General features: G+C 41.1%; 1 protein-coding gene across 1 annotated transcript in view; it reads right to left on the reverse strand.

The window, feature by feature from the left end:
* Positions 1 to 381: 381 nt before the first annotated feature.
* The window catches only part of SESN3 (sestrin 3), a 37,966-nt gene continuing 11,797 nt past the window's right edge, over positions 382 to 26,550 (reverse strand). Inside the window, exons 2-10 of the mRNA XM_084285007.1 lie at positions 13,844 to 13,909; positions 10,661 to 10,858; positions 9,777 to 9,959; positions 9,165 to 9,401; positions 7,473 to 7,620; positions 5,175 to 5,290; positions 2,415 to 2,605; positions 1,876 to 2,020; positions 382 to 1,045 (exon numbers count right to left, since the gene is read on the reverse strand). Of these exons, the coding sequence (XP_084141133.1) occupies positions 959 to 1,045; positions 1,876 to 2,020; positions 2,415 to 2,605; positions 5,175 to 5,290; positions 7,473 to 7,620; positions 9,165 to 9,401; positions 9,777 to 9,959; positions 10,661 to 10,858; positions 13,844 to 13,909 (1,371 nt within the window). The 3' untranslated portion in view covers positions 382 to 958. The remainder of the gene's footprint in view (positions 1,046 to 1,875; positions 2,021 to 2,414; positions 2,606 to 5,174; positions 5,291 to 7,472; positions 7,621 to 9,164; positions 9,402 to 9,776; positions 9,960 to 10,660; positions 10,859 to 13,843; positions 13,910 to 26,550) is intronic.

Consider the following 26,550-nt stretch of genomic DNA (forward strand, 5'->3'; position numbering starts at 1 on the left):
AGACTTCATGCTATGAAGAAGTTATGGGAAATAGATTTCTACACATCCAATATGAAAGAACAGATATGCTAGCCTGCCTTTACTTTCCTTACTTAAAACATCGAGAAAGAAGAGAGTGCAAAAAAACCCACAACCCTATTTTTGGTCAGCCTGTGTATCAACTTTATAGGTGCCAACTAAACGAATTGCAACATGTGATGAGCATGGATATTGTAACGACAACTGAGGGTGACTGTCAGTAAAAGAGGATTATGCATGATTGAGACACGGTAAGTGTAGCGGAAACGGCAATTTGTGAGGGCTCTTCTCTTGGGAAGAGGCACGATAAAGCAGATGAATTTTGCACTTCAGTAGCATGCTGTAGAATTTGTCACGATTAATTTCACATTAAAGTGTGGTCAATGTTTGCATCCACATTTCACATCACCTTCAATTGCTGTAGTAAGACAGTGACTGGCAAGCAGTCTCCAGGAGACACAGAAGAATCCAGTGGGCAATTCAATGCAACACAGCGTGTGCGTCTCTGTCAGAGCCAGGACGTGGTGGTACGTTCTCGGAACAGGCAGAGCCGATCTTCTGGTGGACTCCACTAATCTGAAAAATGATTGCTTGGAAAAGAAGTCTCTAAGCACTTCACTCCGGTGCTTAAAGAACAAAGCGCTAGAATTGAATATCATAAAAAGAGTTTTAGGATTCTGACCACTGTGCAGAAATCCAACCGGAAACAATGCAGAGTAGTGCTCCTCAGTGTTACTTTTGTTATCATTAGTAATGTTAAGCATCAAGAAAATAAAACACGTCATTGCACATTACAGCCGTCGAGAAACACGGCTAAACTTTGACACTAGAGAATTTGAATAACCTGATGCTACATCACAAACAGCTTCTGGTGTGTATCTATTTCAAAAGGTCTTTACATACTCGGTAAAAATTCCTTTACTCCCTCCCAGTGACTGCTTCAGGTTAAGTGACGAGTTATGGCACGAAGGGCATACAGAAGTTCTGCTTGCATACGAGCTTCCATTAGAAGTAGATTTACGTGAACCTGTTAAAAATTAAATCAGACATTTAATTTACCTCGTAACGCAACAACATTTATTCATTTATGCTAACACCTGTCACCTTTAGTAAAGTAATGTGGCATGAAATCATGTACTTTCTCCCTGTACCCTGCTGCAAGACTCCTGTTTGTTTTGGGAAACCTGTCTAGTATGCCAACACCAGACAATGTCCTAGGACTGCAAGGAGCTCACCTGCTTTAACCAATCGTCCATCCCAGAAGTCCCAACAAACCACTTCTGTATCCTAATGGTACTAATTCTTCATGAGTTACATTTTGTTTTGTTTACTACCACCTGTGACCACTACACAGGAGCACAGAATAAGGAATAGTTCATATGCCAGACAGGCTAGCAGGCACATAAGCACTGAACCCTTGTCAGGAAGCATTTAACTTAGATATCTCAAGACACGCTGACATTTTTATTGATGAAAAACACCATGAAGAATGGAATAAGCTCTTTTTTGATCCACAGATCCAAAGTATTGGCATGGTTAACCGCTTCTGTACTCCCAAGTTTATCCACTGTTCTATTACAGCTGTCAGTTCAATTTTATGGAGAAGTCATAATAAAAATACTCAAAATAAAAAAGAGAAGAATAAATACTCAAAATAAAAAAGAGAAGAATCGGTATTTCCAATACACTAAGAAGTATTTTTGTAAGATTTATATTTAATGAATTAAATTAACCTGGCTTGTTCTTCTCTTGTTAAAAACAATTTGACAGATACAGCCGTTTTTAGGAGTTACAATATTTTCATTTTTAAACCACACGTGGCTCTGTGTGAAGCCAGTCTGGCTATGAAACACGCACCTTCTCCGAGTGCTTGAACTGACGCCAGTAGCTATCGTACATGCGCTTGGTAGTTCTCTCCGGGTAGCAGGTCACTGTCTTTATGTAAACCTTCAGGCTGCGTTCAAGTAGCTGATTAACTTCTCCATAATCATAGTCATCATACCTGAAGAACACAGGCAATCACTCAGTTGGATGTAAGTTTTTAAAAGCAAGGTCTTTTGTAGCATTAATTTCTTAAGCATTTGTTACATAAGCTGGAATAAAACCTGCTAACAGAGGAAAGGTTTGGTATTGGGATGCTGGTTTTTCTGAACAGAGAATACAGGTTTGCTTCAGAGAAGACATTTCTCTAACAACTTCCATGCTGATTCATACTCATTTTCTTCACTGGAAGTGAAAGCTGTGCTGATGCAACAGCAAAAAACCACCACTCTGACTCTCAAACTGAGCTATCGGGGTCTAAGTCTAAGTCTAACTTCTCACATCATAGTTAATTTTTCATTTGCTGTTTCCACAGTTTTAAATGCACTCCTTAACCAGGGGGTTTTCTCCCGTACCTGATTCCGTACATACAGTGGACATAGTTAAATAAAGCTCTTCTAAGAGTAGTTGTATCAACATCTTCATGTGTGGCCATAGTGTTATACGTGAGGTTATACACCATCCGAAACTTCTCATCGAGGAGATGCCCAATATCAGAATAAAGCCTGTTTACAAGGGAAAAGCCATGGTTTTCCCATGTATAGTCCTGCAGAAGAAGAAAGAAATACAGAAATACACAAGTGAAGTGAAGTTTCCACTTGACCCTCTCTATAGCTCAATAGTTTTTGTTGTCTACTAGTTGTAACTTTGTTCTCCTCAAAGAATTTGTATGTTGAATCCTTCACTTATATCACCCTCTCCATTCCCCCAGGTTTCCTGGCAATGAATGTCACATCACAACATTACATCATGAGCCTACATGAGAAAAAAACACAAGCTTGTTCTGAAGTGCTGAGGCAGTTTTCCACTTTTTGCTCTGCTGATTTGACCAGAGTCATTCTGAGTGGGATGGACTTTTTAGTTTCCAGATGTATTCCTCTTCAAGGCTTTTATCCTTCACTTTCAGCAGAGGTGGAATATGTGCTTTCACCCAGGACGTACATGGGGTAAAGTGCTGAAAAGTCCTCAAACAAAGTAATAAAATCCAGGATGTTTTGGTCTTAAACAAGCACCTGGACTGCAAAGGTGAAAAGATGCCTGCTCACATCAGGAATGGGAAATCTTTGCGAAGCAGTGGCATGGCATCAACACTGGGGGAGAATGACCCCGCTCCAGAGCAGCACACAACCACTCCCCGTGCTGTGGTTGTAACAGAACACATTAGTTGCCCAGATCCTTGGCAATCTCTCAGCCACATACCCTTACTACAACTGAGGGCATCATCTCACGTTTGTCTGTTTGGTTTTTTGTGGACGCCCCACCCCTGGAGGTGCTCAAGGCCAGGCTGGATGGGGCTTTGGGCAACCTGGGCTGGTGGGAGGTGTCCCTGCCCATGGCAGGGGGATGGAACTGGATGACCTTTATGGTCTCTCCCAACCCAAACCATTCTGTGATTCTATGATCTCCACATCCTTTTCTGCGTAAGGCTGTTTTCAAGAAGTACCAGTGGGCAAGGGGCTCCTACCCACATGTTGTAGAGCTCATCTATTGGACTGAACCCAACTGCTTAGGACTGTGGGGAATATTATCAAGGACAGCTGCATAAAAGAGGAATTTGGTGACATCTGAAATACCCCACAACATCGCATTTGGCTCTCAGCAGCTGGTCCAAACTACCTTAAAAAGCCTGTGAGATATGCCGGATCTACCAGCCCTGCAAAAGTGTCCAGGACACCCAGGGGGCATTATAAAAGCCCCTGAAAATGGAAGCCCCAGGATGGGGAAAGCAGTGTTTACTAACAACATAGTTGATTTGTACCAACCATGAAAAAGGAAAACCAGAAAGGCTGAAAGACATTCTGCTGTGCGTGAAATGCCTTTTCCTATTGCTGAATTTAAACCCACAGAGACAAACGATAATCTTGCTTCAAGAGACTAAGGACTGAATTTATGGCAGAGTTTTGGGATGCTACTTCAATTGAAGTAGCATTAATAGCAGAGCGTTTGGGGGCTGGGGGTATATACATCTCACTGCTCGAGAGCAGGACATGCTAATAAAGTTAAATTACTAAGGTGACTCCTTTGAATGGAGGCCAGAAGCTGTTCTGTTTATTTAAGAGCAGAGACATTTTAGTTCCAATTTCAACTTCTGTTGAGCTTTTTTCCATGGGAGCCTGCTGCTCCTGAAGTAGTTAAGCAGCATTGATTTACAGGCTCTGTCTCTGCCTTTCTCTTTTTGGCAATAGCTACCTACCTCAGGCTCATATAAAGACCACAGAGTAAATTATCCAGATCAGCAACGGCTGCTATATAGATAAATACATTTCCTGAAAGTGATCACAGATTCTGTATTTTTCAGCCTTAGATACACCCCCTGATCATTGAGTTCTCCTGAACCTAGTGTGTTTTACTTGAAGTTCTCAGTTTTGGTTTAAGATTTCTTCCATTGCTTACAATTTATCTGTAACTGCTGACTAATCTACTCTATAACCTGGAACAGAATTACCCAGAGCGTCCCTGCTGGTACATGCTACGAAGAGGTTTGTGACGCCGGTTATGGATGAAGATGCCAGGATGTATGACAATGTATAAACAAAAGGACATTTCTTTCAGCAGCTCTAAAATACACATATATATACTCATGAAGAACCAAAAACTTCAGTGTTGCTGTAATCATTTTTAAGAACTCCTTTTCTTTCCAGACATTCAAAGTCCAGTGATATGGTGTATCCACAGGAATGACTCACTAAGCTGCTCTCACAGACATGTAAGCATCTATTTATTGATAACCACAGGACAGAGAACACTTGATAAAAATGGCAGGAATAAGGTGTTCTTCCAATAGTTTTTTTTTTTTTTTCACATTTGGAGGGATAGAAAAAAAAATCATTTTTTTTCTTTCGCTTTTATTCCATATTGATTGATAAGCTTTGCAGTTTTCAAATATTACTCCTGGTAATACTTAGAATGAGACTGAAAGCTAAAAACCCCCTTGTTTGAGATTTATGAACAGTAAAAGACTCATCTCTGGTAAATTTATAGAAGCTTGCAAGCTATTTAATGGACCATAGCAAGGAAAAGCACATGCAACACGTCCCACTACAACTACTTTACACTCTGTCCTGTAATGACATATACATACACTCTTTGAGTGATGCACTTTAAAGAGATGCTACCTGAGCTCTGAATGTTGGCAGATGGTCTTCTCCTCGCCTTGCGAAGTCTTTGTACCCAAACCCAGGATCTTCAATATAGCGGGAGACATCTGTGGAAACTATTTCATCGTCAAATGCTGTAGAAAAGAAAAAACACAGCAAAATGCTTTGGTTTAGGCAGGAATTAGTACTGACTTCCAACTGCTGCTGTTACTGATGGACTAGAGAGCAACTAAAAAAAAAATGTGCAAAGGAAAAGAAAGGTATGAAGGAAGGAAAAAAATCAATCCCAATCTACTTGTATGGGATCCATCCTTTTCATCAAGCCAATTAAATGTCAGCCTACACCAGACAGCTAAGATATTTCTGCAAAATGGGCTGCATTTCTGGAGGTGTGCTCCTCTCTCTGTTGACTCCTGAAGAAGGCTAGATATCATAGAGTCATCTCCTAAATCAGGCAAGATGAATCTTGTTAGTAAAGTTATTATGCTAGGATAAGAAATAGAAAAACCGTACCCTTGACAACACGATTGTCATGCTGAACAGGTACGGTGTCCAGAATTACACCAGCTCTGTTCTGTAACCCAGAATATGAGCAACGAGAAAGCAACGCTCTGCTCCGCTTGTAAATATCAACTACACATTACAGGAAAGCAAAGAGGTCTACAGAACATCAGGCTGAAATTTTGCCAGGAGCTCTAGTAACCAAGCATCTTCAAAGAGCTCCAAAACGTGTCACTAAGCAAGTGCAGGTTTTCTATCAGGAATCAATCTTTCCCTCCTGAATAAACAGGTGGCTCGATTGTGTAACCACCTTTGCAGAAGTTGACCACTGCATAGCTGACTGCATTTGACCCTGATGTTAAAATCCTGGCTTGCTTCCACATGCATTGACAGAGCAGCGGCCAGATGTCCACTGTTAGCACCTTAAAAATCAGTTCAGCTAAGAATTGCAGAAGTGCTTTATCTCCTCTTTGCCTCATTAAACAATCAAAACATAACGGCGTAGGAAGAAGCTTGCACAGCATCTGCTACAGTGAGTCCTCAGTGCAGAACGAACAACCTGCACGCACACGCTCCTCTCCCCTGGATTTCATGGCAGGGTAAAGGCACAACGCACACAGACTCCTCGGCTCAAACTCAGCAAAAGGAAAAAAAAAAAAAGGAGGAAAGTCAACAAGGCAATCAGCAACCACATCAACGAAACCCTCCTGGCCCAAACAACACCTCGTGCCTGTAAGCTTGACGTTGCAGACTTACGGAAGCCCTGGTTTGATAATGGAACTGCAATGAGCGTTGGTTTATCTACACCACTGAGACTGCCTGACCAAATTAAAACAGACTGAAAATGGACAATGCCCATTTTAAAAAAAATCCAACAGTGATGTTGCTGGATGTGTTTCCTTTCAGAGATTTTGCATAGATGTGGAAAGCCACAAAACAACCTTTGCTGATTCACAGTATGTTCTTCCTCCCTTTTGGGCTTGGTGCACAAAAACTTAAATGCCTTTAAACATGCTTGATCTGGCTCATAGTCTGAATAACGAGAATCGATTACCCAGTAGTGTGTAGCTTCAACTTTCTTACCAGATTTTCTCTGAAGCTACTAGTAACACATACTGATGCCCTAAATTCACAAAGAACAGTGTTCATGCGATGCGTGGCATTTTATGGGTCATTTCTTACAAAGATAAAAACTAGAAGCTTCAGGTAACCTCTAATGTGAGGAGATGATCTGAGATTCTGATTGGATTAACAATATTGGTTGAAACACTTTCTTTGGAAAAAAAGAACAACCTGCTGGCTGTACGAAACATTTAGTTGCATGTTTTTTAGCGATGAAGGCCTTCAGGGTGTATGAAAAACACTGGAAAAGAATCTTTCAGCTCAGAATTTTGAATACTACTTACAGATAAACTGAATGCTAAGAAATCTCTGACATAGTACAGGTAATGGAAAAGCACAGCGGTAGGATCGCTCAAAACAGCAAGTCGTCAATTCGTTGATATCCTTTCCAGGCATGGATGAATTAATTTGTATATATAGAGCACACAAAGAGAGGAATTTACACACAACTCTTTAAAGAAGCCTAAAGGCTTTTTTTTTTTTTTTTTTTTTAACACAGAAAAGCTAAATTTCAAGTAATGAAATGGATGTTGGTATTTGCCAATCAAGAAATGTTAAGGAGGTGAAGCAGGTCGCCCTTTTTAAGCCAAGAGAGAGAATAAAAAAATGGACAGGAGTTATAGTCATTGAACTGGACTCAGTGTTTAGTTCTTGAAAAGCACAAACAAAACAGAGCTGGAAAAGCACAAATACCTCCACTAATTACTAGCAGGCTCTCCTTCTTTTCCTTCTCAAAGCGAGTGTCCATTTCTTCCTGAGAGGCTTCTTCATCCTCTTTATCTTCTTGCAGCCTCTTCATCCTCTCCATTAAGGCCTCCAGCTCGCTTAAAGAATCTGCAATCTGCAAAAACACCATGACATTCTGCAAAATTAGAAGATAGACAACATGTGTCATCTTCAGATTTCATGCTCAACAATGAGTGTTCTCAAAAAGAAAAAAAGACAGCAGCAAACATAAGAATTGAAGCCAGAATGCGTTTTGTCACAGAGAGCACAGACAAACAGCTGTCAGAAAGTCAGAAGAAGGGAGGTGGTGTTACTCTCATCTATCACGCTACGCTACTGCAGCAAGATAAACAGCAAAAAGGGGTGGTGTTTGAAGGTGCAAACCGCTAAAAGCGTATGTTCCACCATAAAGACTGCTTGGGAACATCTGTCTATGTGCCCCATGTGTATCAGGAAACAATTTTTAACTTGAAGGTGCCTTTATTCAGTATACTGGTACTGCTAAGGACCTTACTGAGGAGATACAGCACAACACTGCAATACAGGAATACAACCTGAGACAGAAAACCAGGATTTTCTTTTTCTTTTTGCTTATTTTCATGTTCTGTACTCAAAACAACCATTATGCAGACTTTTTTTCTTGCTTTTATGCAGAAAACAGGCCTCTTTGCTAGAAATACACCAAAGTTTGGGCTATGTGATCTCTATTTGTCATTCAGATTTTTCATAAGGTAAATTGTTTGGTCTTCCTTTTCCATCATTTCCTTTTGATTTCAATCTTCTGCTCACAGATATAAATGTTTAATTGTGTATCACTCACTAACAAGCAGCACGCAGTCCGCAGCAGCCCTTTGCCCACTACTGATGCAGAATGAGACATCCCAGTGATTTTAGCTAGCGTGTCCTGCAGCCCAGAAACCTCGGATGCAGGAACTGAGCTGATGGATCACATGCTCAGCCTGTAAGCTGCCTGCTAATTTTTACAAATGTATCAGTGACTCTGCTCATAATCCCTATCTTCCATCAAAGGAGATGAGGCTAATTCAGCAATCGGGATTAATTCAAGGACCTTCCTTCAAAGGCGCTTTCAGAAAAAAGTCCACATTTAAGTTAATTAGCCAGTAATCAAAGTCCTCTGTTGGTTGATTCAAGACCAGAACACCCGCATGAGGAACAAAGCCATCTTATTTCAGACATTTCCTCTCATCTACATGAAAAAGCTTCAAAATTGACCTGTTTTGTGATTGGAGGCCTAGAAGTCAAAATGAATATCGTGACCTCTGTTTTTTTTCCCCATTTCTTTTTTCATTCCACATGATAAGGACACGGATGACACAATGCTCCAGTCAGTGATACACTATCTGCAGACACTGGGACTTTAAGCTTTCAATTGGAAGCAAAGTTTTAGTCTTGCTCAATGGGTTGTGAGATTAGCTATTAAAATCACATTACTCTGACTATCATCCTCCATTTCACTGTGGTTTTGAAATGGATTACACGGCAAGCTGTTAGAGCTAACGTAAGAGTTACCAGACCCAAGCATTCCAGTAAAGTAGACAAAAACTTTCAAGCTACCCTGAAATTTAAACAGGAAAGAATGGAAGAAAGCTTTCTAATGCAAAACAGAGGCAAGCAAAAGAATCTTCTTGCAACACTAACCCCAAAGTTGCTACTTGTGAGGGATGCATTTTCTATGTTGTTGTCATTGGCAAGATCACAGACACAGAAGTTGTTGACTGCTATAAGTCTGACTCCATTAGATGTATCCGGATCTCTCTCTGGATTAATGCCACTACCAAATACAAAACTTGCCAAGGCATGATAATGTGCCAACAGGACAACAGCATGCACCAGTTCAGGAAGAGACCAATTATTTTCCCCAGTCTTGACAAGTTTCTGAAATGAGAATAAGAAAAGTGTAAATATAAAATTTATTTTGGCCCCAGCTTTTGTATAAGACTGCTATATACTTTAAAAAGGGATCAATTCCTTTCCTCCAATAACACCGTATTCCTCTTGCACACACTCTCACTAGATAAAAAAAGAGAAACCTGATGTATTATCTCTTTTCTCTTGGGGTTATCATAGCCAATGCCATTCCTAAAAAATAAATCTTGTTGCCTTTGTCACAAAGAAGAATTTATTGGCTTATTCAATGCTCTAGTACTTCCCTGAATTTTTTAACTCAAGGTAACGAAGCCTAACTGGACACTACAGTAGTTCTCATTATTGGACATTTACTGCTATTAGAAGGCACGATTTAACAGGTACCTGAATGTGCTCTTTTGTGATCAGCCAGGGCCGGTGTGCAAGGAGCTTGTTTATTTCGTTCAGATTTTTCAGTCTTTGGGGAATGTATTCTAAACCGTTCAGCCACTCTGCAATCCCGCCAGTCTTCAGAAACTCATCAACGTGCATATTTATTAGGTAGGAACACTGGTGTCTGGCAGCTGCCTAAAATAATTGAACACAGAGGGAAAAGGTCAGCACATTAGCATGTAATCTGGTTTTGTTGCAGGTGGAAGCAGGATATTAACAGACAAAAAAAATAAATTTAGTTGCAAAAGGCCATGTTTTATATTGTAAAGCTCTACGTTGGAGGGAGGGTTCTCTAGTAAGTGTAAGTGGATTACTCTGAAGCACAGAATCTAATTGAGGTTGGAAGGCATCTCTAGAGGATGTCTGGTCCAACCTCATCTCGCACTTAGATCAGTTTGCTCAGAGCCTTGTCCAGACAAAACGTCCATCCTTGGAGATCACACAACCTCTCCTGGTCCTTGTTGCAAAGTCTGAGCATCCTCACGGTAAAATCCGTTTTCCATGTGCCCACCTGGAATTTGATGTGACTCCAGACCATTGCATCTCACCCTGCTGCTGTGTGCTGATGGTTAAATGCCCAGAAGGTGACAGAGTTTTAACAGCTCTCTGTAAAACCTCATTCTCATGGGCATGTGAGAAGTGAATTGCCCTTCTCACTGAACACCTTGTAGCAAGGCATGCTTTATTCTGATAAAAACCAACCAGAAAAATTCACACCCTGTCAAAATATCACACTGGTCTCTTCTTTCTAAATTCTTCCTTCTTCCTTTTTTTTTTTTTCCCCTAATAAGAAAGTCAAGTTCACAGGAGAAAATGCACAGCCTGCTGGTACATACCATTATAGCGATGTAGTGCCTATAGGGCAAAGGAAGGGGCCCGTCCATGCGCAACATATAGAACTGGCTGCGGAGGAAAGACTCCAGGTACTGAGTGTGGATGCTCATGACTTGCGTGATGTTGTCCAGGCGACCAGATGTGGAGTATTCTTCCACAAGAAGATTAGTACGTTCATCCAAACCATTTGCTTGCATAACCTTAAAAATAAGGTGGACAAATTTAGCAGAAAATGAGATTTTGGCCAGCTTTAGCCCTGAAGAGAAACATATTGCACTATGAAAGGTTTGCTTGTGTAAAAAAACTTGCAGCTAATTCTGGAGATCCGGATGTATGTATGTAAATATACGTGCCTGTTTGCATGTGAATATGCACATACAGATGCTATTTGTATACAGGGAACTGAAGAACACTTTACACTGTACCTCTGTTATTTTAATGTGTTTCTAAAAACAAAAACATTTTTTTCTGTAAAGCTTTCTGAAAAGGATAAGAACCCTCAGACGCTTCAAGTCAGATTTGTGTGAGATCTGTAAGGATGCAAAATCTAAATGGAAAGTAGAGTCTTTACGGATGTCAGCCTGTATGGACACACATCACCCGAGCATTCAGCCCTAAAAACAATTTCAGAGTTAATGGAGAGGAATGGAGTTATGTAACCAAATTATAGAAACAGTCTGGCAATCTACTCCTTCTGTGTTTGTAAAATTGAAGAGGAGATCAAATGCTAATTTGTCCATAACATTCAAGTATTATTTAGAATAGGAATTTAACGCTTTCTTTAAACAAAAGCTGTTCATTAATTATTCCAGCCGATCCAAATCTTGGGCACAAGATGAAATGAAGCAGTACAAGTAAGTAGCTCTTGAATTGCAAGCCCCGACACAGAATTAGTGCTATTACTCAGTGTTTATCACCAAGAGCAGCCATTCTAAACACGCTCGCCATTGAAGCTACAAGCAGAAGGCTAAAACAGCTATTCTGAAACTGCACAGTATCAGACCAGCAAACACTGTGGAATGGGAAACCATTTCAGCTAGTTCACTGCACGTGAAGATAGAAAGTGCCTAAAACCAGGAAGACACAACTCTTGCTGAGCTATTTTATTTAAAGTATGTTTTCCTTCTTTATGACAGGCTGATGAACGTACAGTGTTTCATATCTTTTTCCATCAAATCTCGTCTATATGCAAAGAAACATGAACAACATGAACTACCTTTTCATTTCTCACCACCGCGGTTCCCTGTTTTAATTTGTGGGCCCAGAGAGAAAGAGAAGACACAGTCAGGCAGCCTCATAAATTTTACATGTGTTGCTCTTCACTCTTACAGCTTTTCTTTGTTTTGTACCAAAAATGATGCCTCTTCAGTTTTCTTTAGGAACGTTTTTACCATCAGAACGTTATTCATACATTATAGATCATTCCATCTCACTCACTATTACATATCCATCATTCCACTATAAGGAGTTCCCTGTATTTTTAAGCAAGCTTATTTTCCAGGTATTCAAGATACGTCTGTCTCATTTAGTAGTTTCTTGGGAACATTACACTTTTCAGTCCCACTGAGAAGAAATTCTGCTGGCAGAATTGAAATATAATCCTGTAGGGCTGCACTGTTGCTATGTGAGGCACAGCAATATGCAGCATTATTGCTTCTGAGATTTATCTCCACCTATACTATCCTTTTCATACACTGTATGTACTTCCTCCTGATTTATTACCATCCATGGATTTACAAAAACACTTTTTTATTCTTCTTGTAAAGCCTTATGGCACTTTTAACAGGATGCTTTACAATTAATTTGTTGTTACTCTGTCCATATTCTCTTCATTATGAAAATAAAGCAGGCTTTGATAACAGCAGTGTTCTTAGCAAGATTTGTGAGACACTTAATGTGTGACCAATCTCTGGCTACATCCTTCCTATGCACTACATTCCTTAATGCCAAGGAATAAGGGGACAGAAGTAGCTGTTTGCTAAACAAACAATATTTAACACTTGTTTGTGACACTGCCTGTTTTATTCCTACAGGTGGAGGTTCCATCACTGGTAACTGCTGAGGTTACTCCTGCTGAAGGCCCAGTGCTTTCCTTATGCACTGTTAGCTAGCACTTTTTTCTAAGTTCATTGGTTGTGAAATGAGTTCATTAAGAATCCTCTCAAAATGTTATATGTTAAGACTTCAATTACATTCATTTTTCTCCTGTTCATGCAATTATTGTCTTAATGAGAAAAATCAAGTCGTTATGAGGTTCAGCATCTCAAGTTCATGTTTTATACACAAGTGAAGTCCTTCTCGCAAGTTTGGCTGGCTGCAACTCATTCTGCTCCCCCTTTCTCAAGTCTACAAGGCTCATTTTGACATCTTTTTTTGCTTCATTATGTTTCTTGATGCCAGGCTTTAAAGTGACTATGTTTGGTTTTAGTTTCAAGTCTTCAGTGTATAAACAGAGAGAGACTCAAAGAACAGATATCTTATCTTTCAAAAATTTCTTTTTGGCCCTTCTAGCACGTGACTTATCTGCCTGTAGTAGTAACTACTTAAAAGCAAAACAAAAAAGGCTCTGGTTTTATAGTCTGCCATTCTAAACAATTCATCAATCAATAAATAATACTCTGGGAAGATTAATATCAGGGTAAAAGAACTACAGCAAAGGGAAGTTTCTATTTACTGTAGCAAGGTGCAAAACAAGGCTTAAGTTGAACATTAAATCATGCACAGAAATCTCAAGTCTAAAGTCAAACCGTTCCTTTCGACCATAAATTCCCTTAAAGAGCTGCAGTTAGAGTCTAAGAAGTTAGTCATATTTTTAGGTTCACTCAGACTGAAGGTCAGTGACTGCCCTGAGAGCTGCTGCAGTACCAGGTAGGTCTCCCCTCAGGCCTGACATGAGGAGTAAGAACTGATCATCCCCCACAAAAAGAGCAGAGCCAGCACTCACGGCTGTCTCAGGGAGTGTGGACAACTGAGAGCAAGACCACTGGCAGCACTCATATGAAAGGACAGCACGGTTCTTATCCACTGGAGCATGCTCTGGATAAACCATTACTTGTGCTGACAACGGGGCTCATCCACGTATTTACCACTGGGCAAGAAAGATGTAAAAGTGTCCTTCAGTGTTTCCATTTAAAATAAATAAATAAATAAAAAGCTCCCACACAACCAGCTCAGCTAAAACTTACTTCGTTCTCTGGTATAAAGGCACTTGGTCCTCTTGTTAACGGTGGAGAGACTTGGACTCTTTTTTCCTGCAAAACAGACACATAATTGTATCAGCATGAGGAATAACACATTAACTCGCCTTATCTTGCAAGATTAGATCTTAAAGGCCTTGACTTGGTTCTCTTCCCAAGGCCACCTGCATGTTTTACAGCCCAGTGCACAGGTGAAGTCATCACACCACCATGCCGCTGCGCCTCCCGCGTTTTGCTCGAAAGAGCTGTACGAATTTTGGCAAGGGACAAGACAAAAAAAAAAAATAAAATTGATCCTGATTATTTTATAGGTTGGGTTAAAGATACATGGACAACAGCAATCAAAAATGTGGCACTATGCTAAAACTGGCAGTTTACTAGATTGAAGTTCGGAAAGCAGAGGGGAGAAAAAAAAACTATCACTACCATTATGTGCACAAAGCCCACACTTGGGAAATTATAATCAAAAAGTTGTTTTTTCATTATGAGAATCTAATTAGATTCTAAGTGTTTAGAAGAGCATAAGCACTTTGTGTGCCAAATCCAGTCTTGAAAAGCCCATTCCCCCCCCATATATGCATCAGCAAGACCCAGTTAAAGACTCCTTCTGAAGAAAAAGACAAAAAGACTAAACGTAGTCTCAGCTGCCATGCCCAGGAAAGAATGAAACATGCAGTACACATCTTGATGTGCCAACCACAGCTAGAAAAATGGCCAGAGCATACAAATTATTAAATGTCCTTTGATGATGTTATTTTAAGTAGATGATAGGCAGGTAGTGTAACAAGAACCAGAGTACTTTTGGTTTATCAGAGATATGAAATTGAACTAAGGAAAGTGACGGAGGCTTTCACACTGTTGCCACTGACAGAAGGTGAGAAGGGACCTGGAGAGGTTTCCTGGCTCTCGGACCCACCTGGAGGGAAGAGGAGCCCTTCCAGCATCACTTCTGACCAACATCCATCTAACCTGCTCCTGAAGACCCTGAGACAGCGGTTCCCCTGTCTCCCCAGGTTTCTCAGCTCAGTGACTAACTCCTCTGATCACTACAAAGTTTTCCTAACATCTCATCTGAATTCCCCTTCCAGTAATTTAAAACAGCGACTTCTTGCCTTCCTTCTTTTCCTCTTTCCAGCAATATTCCACGTATCTGGAAACAATCGCTGCGCATTTTTAAGGTCACTAATGACAACGCAGCGCAAGTGACTCTTAATAAGTTACCCATCAACAGCAGTATCAGATTTGCATGCCAAATATTTCATGCCCCTAACATAAAAGTCTAAGGTTTTCCATAACAAATGACCCTTAAATACCTCAATGACTCTACCAGGCAGCCTTACGTGTAATGGCCACGTACACAAAGCCCAGCATGGGTCTGAGAGCGAGCGTGCCACCGATTTCCACACAGGAACATGAAGATGCTAGAAATGCGTAACAACTGCTCTGTGTCTTAAAAACATCCTGTCCTTTTTTAAATTAGATTATGAAAAAACATGCAAAAACCAGCAGTGATTATTCAGGAAAGATGTTCCAAAACAAACTCTCTTGACAATTACATTTGTTACTTTGGAATAATTAGCTGTTAAATGATGAAGAATGTACTCATGCGTGCTTTCACTTATTTTCTGATATGAGCTGAATCCACTGCATAAAAACAAGGAGACAACTCACTGTGACCACTGCCTGCTGTCACAGCCCTACAGCGCTGCAACATACTCCTTATCAATCATGTATATGCAGTCTGAAGTCCTGAAAAAAGTACAGGGACTGGATACCTGCCCATGAGACCCCTTCTCCACATAGCTGTTCAGGGCTCAGAAGGTATCTTCCAGTTCTATATGCACCATTTTGCTAGCAGTCCTAGCTAGCTACCTTTATCACCATTCAAAAAAATAAATCTTTTCCAAATTACTTCAGATGTTGTATACTTCTTGTTTTATGAAGGTTATTTGGATATTAGACTTTGAAAGCCTTCATTTCATACCAAGTATCTGGAGGAAACAGCTTGTGTGAGGGAGACGACTTGGACAGCTGCAAACCTTTAGCTTTTGGCATAAGGGCACATCGAAAGCAGAGCTGGACCACTGCTTCCACCAATGTGGTCGCTGAGGTATACCCCACTCTGCCCAGCTGCCCATCTAGGCCAGACTGGGGCAAAAAGCAGCGTTATTATCCCACTTTCAGCAGGCTATGGCCTCCACCCCCTACATTCCCCATTCAACATGGCTGCCTCAATGCTTCAGGTAAGTAACTGGAGGTCTATACCAGTCGCTTCCATCAACAGAGAAGTTTATTTTGCCTTCTCGCCAAAGCTTCTGGTTTACTGAAACAAGTTAAAACGAGCTTGTTCTTAGGATGCTATTAATAAAAAGACGGGAAGTTTGCAAGCACTCAGTAAGATAACGTCTTTGTCGAACTGTAGATAAAAACCACTGCTCCTGGGCATACTGTATATGGAGCAGGGATCTAAGACCTACCCAAGGACTCAAACATGAAAAGCTACACATGGGAATTAGAAAGCAACGGTTTAGATATACGGTCCTTCATGATGAGAAGTTCCCACAAAGCTTTTTTTTTTGTTTCCCAAGAAAGCTGCTTCGATTTCCTGCTCAACTCGTCCTTGCAGGTTACGCTGGCTGTTGCATACTAAGTCAAGCAGGGTCCCAAATATCTTATTTGAAATTGGATTCTTATGCTAAATGACTGAACCAAGGAACAGGTTGCTCAGCAACTGCAATACCATACACACGTCCACGAGCCATTTCTGCTTCGTGTTCCTCCATCAACGCATTGCTGGAGTATGAATAAGTGAGAAATAAGTGATCTCAAAAGGTTTGTAACCAACTCCATTTACATTAAGAGTCATTTCTGGGGGTGCTGATTAGGAAAGAGAATAACAAAGTGCTTTAAAGATGAACAGAGAAGTAGGCCAGGGAAGGTTTACTGGCAGAGGGGGCCCACTTCATGCCACAGTGCAACCTCCACAGCGTCACGCTGCGGTGCGACGGACAGACAAACCTACGTGTCAGCCCTGAGGAGCTTTTATCCATGACTTGCTTTCTGTCCTTAAACTGTACTTGGAACAGTGTCATGAGCTAAATGTTGGGAATCTAAGGATTGTGAAGCGGAACTATTTTCCACGTGAATGGCCAATTTGTACTCAGCAATGAGAAACACCTTCCGCCTTGGATGTGTCCAGAGCACCCCTGAGCCAGAAGCTGAATCTTGTGATGGGACATGAGGCAATGGGTGCAAACTGGCACATGGGAGGCTCCCTCTGACCACCAGGCAGCACTTCTCTGCTGTGACGGAGCACTGGCACAGGTTGTTCAGAGAGGCTGTGGAGTCTCCTCCTTGGAAATCTTCAAAATCTCACGGACATGGTCCTGGGCAGCCTGCTCTGGGTGCCCCTGCTTAAGCAAGAGTTGAACCAGATGGACCCTGAGGTCCCTTCCAACCTCATTCCTTCAGTGATTCTGTCATCTCAAAGGTTGACTTTAGTTCCTGTGGTGACCTCACACCTTCCCTCAAGAACCAAGGAGACACCAGGACACAGCGGTGAGGACAAGACAGCCGGAGGCCCTTGGCTGAGAGCAAGGCCCTGAGCCACATGTGGGATCTGGGAGCACGGCCGGCCCGCAGCAGCTTTCCTGTTGGAGGCTGAAGTTTAGAGAAATAAAAGTTTCTTCCTCTTTGCTATCACATGAGTCACCATGTCCTGAGGCTGTAAAGAAATGACTATTTTTAGCAAGCTGTAAAAAGAGGCTAATTTTATTTGAAGCAGATGAAAACGGAGCCGTAATCTGGAAAGGCTGATCAAGCAGCTGGTTTAGAAAGCACATTTTTAATATCCATGAACACAGAAAGCACAGACAAGCAGAAAGCTGCTGGAGCGATTCGGGTGTATGGAGGCTTCAGGCAGAAGTAGTGCATATGAGCTATAATTCATCCTGCACTTCTCATCATGATGTGAGTGGGGGGAAAAAATCACTGGAAAGAAACATTTTGTACCTCAAGAGGAAATTCTATGAGCTGTGGCGATGCTGCCACTTGGGTCCTCCTGGGTCCCAGAACAGTGCAAGCAGCACAGGAAGGCTGGTGAAGGGCTCAGAGTCACTACTTCCACAAAAATCCCAACCACAAGAAAGACACCGTGATCATAAATAGCACTAGATCAAATATAAATCCTAAGGGCATCCCAAAATCAGTTTCTGCTGAGAAGTAAACTTTTCTCCCCTAAATATGCAGGAATTTCTTTGGGGGAACGGTTATGAATAAGTATTTCCTATTTATTATTTTTACTTATTTTCCCTAATACTCCCCTCCCCAGACATGAAAAATGTGTTTTATTTCTGACTTTGAGCCACGCTCATGCTGAGGTTACATTTCCCCAACTATTTCTTAGACCCTCATTATCATCTATTTAAAAAAACGTCATTACAAGCCCTCCCATCTCCAAACACTGTCCTGCTGCTTAATACCTAGGTTGTCTGCTGTTCTGCTTCACGCCTTCTCTCCGAGGTTTCCAAAGGGTAAATACCATTCACCCTCCACTTTATTACTTTGCTTTTCTGCTGCTTTATGACACTTCTTCCTCAGATGTTTCTCTGCCAAGGCCATTCCCTGACCTTGCACAGAACGTGCGTTTGGAATCGGAAAGTCCCTACAGTTTTCCTACTGCACAGAAGGGCAAAGGGTTAATTAAATCTCTGCAAGTTCAGCAGACTTCGTCTACTCCCTTTAAGCATTTGATTGTATTTATGGTTTTTCCTCCTGGTTTTGATTTTTTTCCCCCTCTTGTTTGTATTTTACTGGTACTTTGTGTAAATCATTTCTGTATACCTGCAAGTTCCCAGCATAGGATATTATAAATGCTCCTAGTTTAGGATTATTTGCCTATTCATGTTTTATTGTCTCCCTATCAGAAAATCATCAAAAGCATATGTATTTTTAATTCAATTTACTAAATTGCCTCTTAAGCTCCACTCCACTCCATAAAAACTTACTTATGTACACACACATAAATCTTTGCAATTTAGCATGCTGAGAAACCTTTTCATTAGATATCCAACATCCGCCCTTTTAAAATTTCTTGCAGCTACTCTATCCTGTGAATGTTACGTTCAGTTACAACAAAAACCTGTACTGTCACTGTTGCTCTGTTGTACTCCTGTAACCATGTTCTGCACTTGTCTCTGCTTGCAACCCAAAAGGAACAATATGCTAAAAAAAAAAATAATAATGTGGTATTCAGGGAAGCAACATGCTTGACTTTTTAAACTGAAGAATAAAGATTTAGTCCATATTTTCTTTGACAATCTGACATTGTCCAATCAACAGTCTATCTTGTTTTCTCTCTGAGGTCTTGAAGGAAGGAGGAATACATATTCTCATTACTCAATCTCAATAGATACTATTCAGAGGGTTGCTCTCTGAAAGAAAAATAATTTAGTTGCTAATCTTCCAGTAATACTATAGCTCCATCTTCCAAGCACCAAGATGTGCTGCTCTAAAAAGTAATCATTTACAGTATTAACAACATGCTTCAGCTCTTGGCCAGCTCTTGAAGAAGTTCACCAACTCAATTTTTGACAAAGACGAGTTTTCTGATCGCTTCTCATGCTCAAATTTTTTATTTGTCACTCAGAGTCCAAGATGTACTGCAAGTAGTTTACCTAGCCACAAACTTATTTCCTTCTTTCTTGATAGAAGGATCTTTAACCTTCTCTTGTATTATAATCTACAAGCAATTTTGCTACCATCTAGCATTTCTAAGGAGCTTTGCTATTTAAATTCAGTGATCTCTCTCTTCATAGACACACATTATTCTGCATCTGCAGAAACAACCTGGAGTCAAGTCCTTCATTAGAACACCTACACCGAGGTGTCTCCATTTCAGCAAGGAGCCTCAACTCCTTTTCCAGCAGAGTGAGAACAAGGTGCAGTAGCATTAAAAAGCAGAGTTGAAGGCCACTAAAGACTCCCTGCGGCCTCCCGCTTGGCACCCAACCACCTTCCCAGAAGGGCATAAGCTCCCCATATGTCTCTACAGTATCAACTAGTCCCTATAGATGTCCTAGATACCCTCAAGCATCCTAAATGGTACTTAATGCCTACGTTGAACATTAAGGCCCAGTTCATGGAGTGCACTTCAGGTTAAACCTGTGAACCAGGTTATCTGATGGGCTTTGTCAGCTGCACCAGGCATTTGGACACCAAGAGTGCGAGTGGAACTGGGTTCAGGGCTCCCTATTTGTGGCAGAATCACCCCAAAGGCACCAACTTCAGCCCAAGCTCAGATTTATCTTACAATTCTTCAAAATGGAAATACGCTGGTTAAATCTCAGACTTGATGCTGCAGAATCGTACTATTCAGCCTGGCACACACAAACACATTTTAGTTCATGTGGCACAGGCAGCATTATTTACTGCTCCTGGTTAAGACCATACCTCCAAACTGGATCCTACTGCCCCTGTTACTGCTTACTGAATACATTTCCACTTTCGGTTCTTGTGTGCTGGGAGAAGGATCCATCTCCATGTGCTCTGACCACAGCCAAACGCTCTGGCTTTTAGCAATACCTAACATAATTACAGGGCTATACTGGACTGCCTGCTTATTCTGTCCTCATGGAAGAAAGAAAGAAAGAAAAGAAAAAAATCAAAAAAAAAGTTATCTGAACACTGACTGTGTCCTAGCTTCTACTATCAATCAAAGCCATTCTTGTTTATTTCTACATATGCCAAGTTTCATTTTAATTTATCCACCTAACTGTCAGAAGAACAGTTCAGAAATGTGGCAGCAGTTTATGACACATCCAATTCATTTCAAGTGGAAACTTTAATACTTCTCATAAATTTATAGAGGCTTAATATAATATTGAAAACTGCATACAGTCTTGCTGACTTGAAGGAAAGATGGACAGAGTTTACTTGTCTTCACATTTCAAGGCTCCTGAGAGATTCTGACTGAGGACAAAAAAGCTTATATACCAATGCTGTGAAATTTTGGAATTTATTGGCAAACATTCATAGATGCATCATTTTTAATGAAATAAAATCTGTTTACAGTCTTTAAGGTGATAAATCAGAAGCTCTGCAGCTTCAGAAGAGATCTGCAAGTCATTTCAAATTAAATTTTGTTTTAATTTCAAAAACATGGATGCACGTTAAAAGCATAAACTTGCTGTTCTCTTTCTCAAAACTATTTCTGTAAAGAAAAAAAAAAAAAAAGAAACCAAGCCAAAAGCAAAAACATGAAGAGGAGTAATTTAAATAATACACAACACTATCTGCTGACAGTACAGAACTCATCTTTAGGACTGAGCCTTCCTAAAATGGGTTAAACCAAGGACATATGTCCAGAAGTAACACAAGAGATGTTCACAGCAAACAATGTCAAAATGTTAAGGTTCACAAAGTAAAAGTCCTGGCCTACAGTCATTTGTTAACAGTACTTCAAGTGGTTTTGCAATGCTTTCTTCCTCTTAACAGACTGTACAACTCCAGAAAAGCAAACTAAGCGATAAAGATGAAAATTTGCAGAGGAAGTCAAACTGTAGGAAATCTTTTTTTTTTTTTTTTTTTTTTCCTTATGGAACAGCATTTCAAAATATTTAAAAGTCACTTTTAGTGTTAAGAATTCAGCATCTTTGTGCCTAACAGCTGATGAAGTGGTGCAAGGAGCTGGGAAGAGAGCCAGTGCAGTACAATTGATGTGGAGTTTTTGCTTTGGTAACAGGTTACAGCCCTTTTGGATTTCACACAATAAAAGGAAGCCTATCCCGAGTTCCCATCCCTCAACCAGCTATTAAGAACACAATCCACACTAATTAGAAACCAAAGGGCAGCAATTTCTACCCAACCCAAGATGGATGGCCAAGCAGCAGAAGTCCAAGAGCAGATCCTCAGTCTTTGAAAGATATCCGGCACCCTCAACCTACAGGAGAAAAACTCAGAAGTGAACACACAGTTACTGTCAGAAAAGCCTCTCTCCTTTTTCATGAAGAAAACCTATCTACATCTACATCCTCTTCTAATCCCACTTGTGTTGTATCACCCTCTCTACCTACAGTTTCCAAGTTATTTGTGGCTACTAACCGAAACTAACATTCAGCTAAAATTGGAAGAAGACAAGCAAAGACTGCAAGTCTGATTGATGTGTTTGCTGCAAAACCCTTATTTATTTAAGAAGACAAGCCAAGAACAGATATGCATGTATTGTGTAGAAGTCACACCTGTAACTTAACTGTGATATAACTGAAGTACAGAGTACAGCTACCTGAGAAAGTAAGGCTCCTGACCGGAAAAATGAAAACTCTTCATGAGAAGATTTGCTCAACTAAAGGTGCCAACAACCACGCCTACACATTGATTATCAACACATGAAACGGATGAGAGACAAACAGCCATTTCTTCTGTTTACTTGTTGCTAGAGAATCACTTCCATCTAATTTAAGTCAAAACTCAAAACCTAAGTTCTTATCCATGCCCCAGAAATCATGGGTGAAATTCAATTGACCAAACACTGACACCCCAATCAGAATTAGCCAGATAACAACCAAATCAGAAAGCTGGTTTCTAGCTCAAGATGAAATGAATTGTGCCATAGCAAGGCTTGTTTTCCCCGTGCAGATGAACAGGAATCCGTGGGATACGAGGTCAGATGACATGATCTGACACCAGGCAAGACCTGTACTGCTGCGAGACAACAAATAGTCTACTTCAGCCTTCAGAAGAAATGAGTAAATGCAACGAGGAACAAACAAAGCTTCTTGTTTATCAGTCCCTGGAGCAGACAAGGCGACCTCGCCTCCTGCCCTCCCTGCACACCCAAAGCTAACACTGGAGGTTTGTATGGTCCCCAGGAAATGCCCTCAGGACTGAAGATGTTCTTGTGATTGTCGGGATGACTCAAAATCCTACAAGCATGGCAGAAGAGCATTTTCTGTTTCAATAGCATCAGATATCAAGGGCAAAAGTTACAGTGAAAAACACCAGCCTTTTAAGCTGGGACTTGTTTTATCTGTGCCTTGGCCCACTGCCACCTTCAGAATTAGCCTGAGTCTGACATCCCGAGAAACAGCACCATTATGGAGCTTGGAGAACATGGTCTTTAGCCTCTGAATCGGCAAAGCAGCCTGCCTCAGGTCAACATGCCTCATTAGCAGGCGGGCTGGTGATGCCACTAATGAGGAGTCTCAGAAGCAGCATGGCACAGCCCGTCACCCGCTGCCATGGCTCGCCTGTGTGAGGCCTACACAGCCGGGCCGGTCCCTCACATGGCCGCCATCTTCTTGTGGAGGGCGGGCAGCGACCATGGCCAGGGGTAGAACTGACCTCTGGCAGATGGCACAGATAAATGGCAGCTGCTTTGGCAGGCCTGAATTAACACCTAAACATTAATTGCACTGATAGCACGGCCTCTTTACCGTGCAGTAACCAAATGGTTAAATACTTCGGTTCGTAAACGCGCACACAGTTATTGGGCACACTGCCAATCGGAGAGGCATAACTGGGGGATATTAAAAAAAAAAAAAAAAGAGAGAGAAAGACCCCTAGGGTTATGTAAATCCATCATGTATCCCTGGCAGAACTGCTTCCTAAGAATGCTCCACTGAATTTTTAATAGAAGTATTGTCTGAAAATACATGCCTTGTAAGCAAGCAAAATTGAATGGTATTCATCCATACTGTAAATGTGTAACAGCGTCCTTCTACTGTGAAGGAAGTGGCTGGTATTTTTTAAACTCTATTTCAAGTATGCTGTTTGAAATATAAGATTAATCTAAGGGTAGTAAACATCAAAACGCTCCAACAATGTATTTTAAAGAAAACCTCTAACAGTTTCCATTGCAATCCATGCTGGAACATCTTCAAGTGCTACAGTATTCCAGCAGAGATCATCCCCACCAAGGATGTGCAGGAAGGTGCACTTAACTGCAAGCTACTATAAAAGCAGACTGGGAGAAGTGTTTAAACAGAGGCTGGCACCGAGGCTGCATTCTCTCACCTCTCCTCTTTGGCAATGCCGCCACATTCATTATGACAAAGCACAGAGACAAAAAAAATCAGGCACTGCATGCCTTGAAATATAAAGATTTAGATTTTTACCAAGGATAAGACTCTGAAGGTTATGTCTGCGCTGCAGTCGCTAGAGCAACTGCAGCTCTTCCAGAAATAGTTAAAGCTAGCTATAAAGAAGCCTCTGGTTGGCAGCTCCTCGGGCAGGTGGGCATGTGGAGCTCGGCTGCACAACCTGCTTGAGAAACCAGACAAATGTTAATTCAGTTGCTGCCCAGCTTTCGATTTAACTGATGAAGCTAGACAGTTTGGACAGAAGAACATCATTTAGAGATCTGCTCACGGAAAGTATAACAGGTCCTATCTTTGCACTTTAATGGAAAAAATAACAACAATTTCCTCCTCTGATTAGAATCTCAATCCCCCCACAGTTGCAGGAGAGGAAGCTGGTCTCTGACCCCTGTCCCACCTCACTGAGATGATTTCCTTCCCACCTTCAACCACTCATATGATAAACTATCTGCAGAAACAAGGCTGCACTGGCCACACCAGTAGTGTGATGGCTGCTGTGTTTGTCGAGCAGCGTTCATTACCTGCGGGATATCACTAATGCTTCCTTGTGGCATCTCAAGGAGATGGGAAAATTGCAGAAGCCCCATTCTCCAAAAATAAGCCCATCATGTATCCCTGCTAATGCTTTCTCCCCATAAGCCTGTGTTCTTGCAGTATTTTCAGCTGGATGAAAACTACTACCGAGCAAATAAATGGTGTCCCAGAATACGCTGCTGCAGAAAAATGCTTTCAAGCACCTTTCACTTACCAGGTACTATATAAAACCAAGTTCTATTCTGAGACATAGGAAAGTCACACAGATGGCAGAACCATGGTTTTTCTAACTGCCTTTTTCCACACATTTCATGTACGAAATGATCACACAAGTTATTTTAAATCTTTGTGCAGGAACTATCTTAAGACTTATGGAAGTAACTCGCCAAAATTCAGAAAAACAAACCTTCTGATCGACATCATTAAAAAAGAGGAAGACGTGCTCAGCTCAGTGCTAGTGCCTCCACAGCTAGCTCTCTGCCATCTTTTTCACACAGGATTACAGTAGCTTGGGTCTTGGAAAGCAACTCTGAACTGTTGAGCTTGCTGTCAGAAGCACGTCAAGATATTTTAATTTACGGCCTCCTGGCTGTCACAGTCCACACATAGCATGGAACGCTTCCAATAAAAGGATTAGGAACTGAGAAGCGAGTGACAAGGCCAGACAAAGCTACTAAACCTCTTCCAAAATGTGCAACTAAGCTGTGGAAATCCTTGTCATAAGATGTTGGGGACACCTGGAGTTTATGTGTGTTCAGAATGAAATGTTGGAGCTCATGGAAGAGAAATGCACGAACAGTTATTAAATATGGAAAAGCCAGCCCCAGCTCAGGAAGTTTTCAAGTTGCAAATACTTGGAGACTGGGAGGCAGCTCCAAGGGGACGTCACCATGAATTTACTCAGACATATTTTTCTAATATAGGTATGAATTGGCATCACCCAAACAAAGAGAAGCATTTTAGCTATACTGGCCTGTTGCAGAGAACAAAAAGGTCCTGCTACTCCAGTCTAAAGGACGCAGCCCATGTCAGGCAGCTCCTCAGCTGCTTGGGTGAGGACATTACTGGGCTATCTATTCAACACAGATGGTATTGCATCATTTACTTTGTAATTTTGAGTACCTTACACTTTAATAATACTGGTTTTAGGAAGGAAATATTTATTCCCTTTTCTGAATGTGCCTTATCAGAAGTCATATCCATTTAGAGCTGAAAAAATAAAAAAGCCCTGAAGAGTTAAAATGTGAAGACAACTTAAGTATGTACCCTCCCTACTCATTGATGGGAAAAGGATGTTTGTTTAGATCGATATGTACCTGGAAGAATATGAGCAGGCATTGGCTATGCTACCTCATCATGAAGATCTTCAGCTGAGCGGTTCACATCAAAATTCAAGCCAACAGAAAAATATTAAAATACGAGGCTGACACAAGGCTTCTAGTTTACAGGAAAGAGAACTTGTGGCCTTGGTTCCCTAAAACTCCACTCAGTGAAATGTTAACATGACCCACCGAATTTCAGAAGTTAATCCACTGCAAAGCTGTTGTAACAATGAGAAACCCCCTCAGCACAAGTTTCTCAGCTGAATGCTCATGCACAATTGATGACTGTCGAGCATCTTTGTTACAATTCCAATAACGTAAGGAACACTGATGCTGTTCTCCCTGCTCTGTCTGGAAAAGGATAGTCCCTCTGGATGTCCAACATGAACAATGTCCTCCTGCTTTAAGAGAAGCATGGTTTTTTGCCATTTTTATTTGGTCGATGACTCAAACAGAAAGAACGTGCCAGATGAAAAATTAAATCTCCCTGACTAACATGCTTTACCTCTAGCCTAAAGGTACAGTTTCCAAGAGCAAGCACCTTGCTGTCTAAGCCAGGGGCTTAAGCCTTTTTTCATTAATTGACTCCTAAGCATTTTTCAGAAGGAGGTGTTATTTACACCATGCATATGAGTTTACTGGAATAAGTTTTCTTACACAAGTTTCCAGAAACTCCTTAAAAGAAGTCCAGAGAAAACCTAAGGGTGCCGGGGCCACAGATGGGAAACCATGTCTGAGCCCTTGT

This window comes from Netta rufina, assembly GCF_964035555.1.
Source record: "Netta rufina genome assembly, chromosome: 1".
Lineage (NCBI taxonomy): Eukaryota > Metazoa > Chordata > Aves > Anseriformes > Anatidae > Netta > Netta rufina.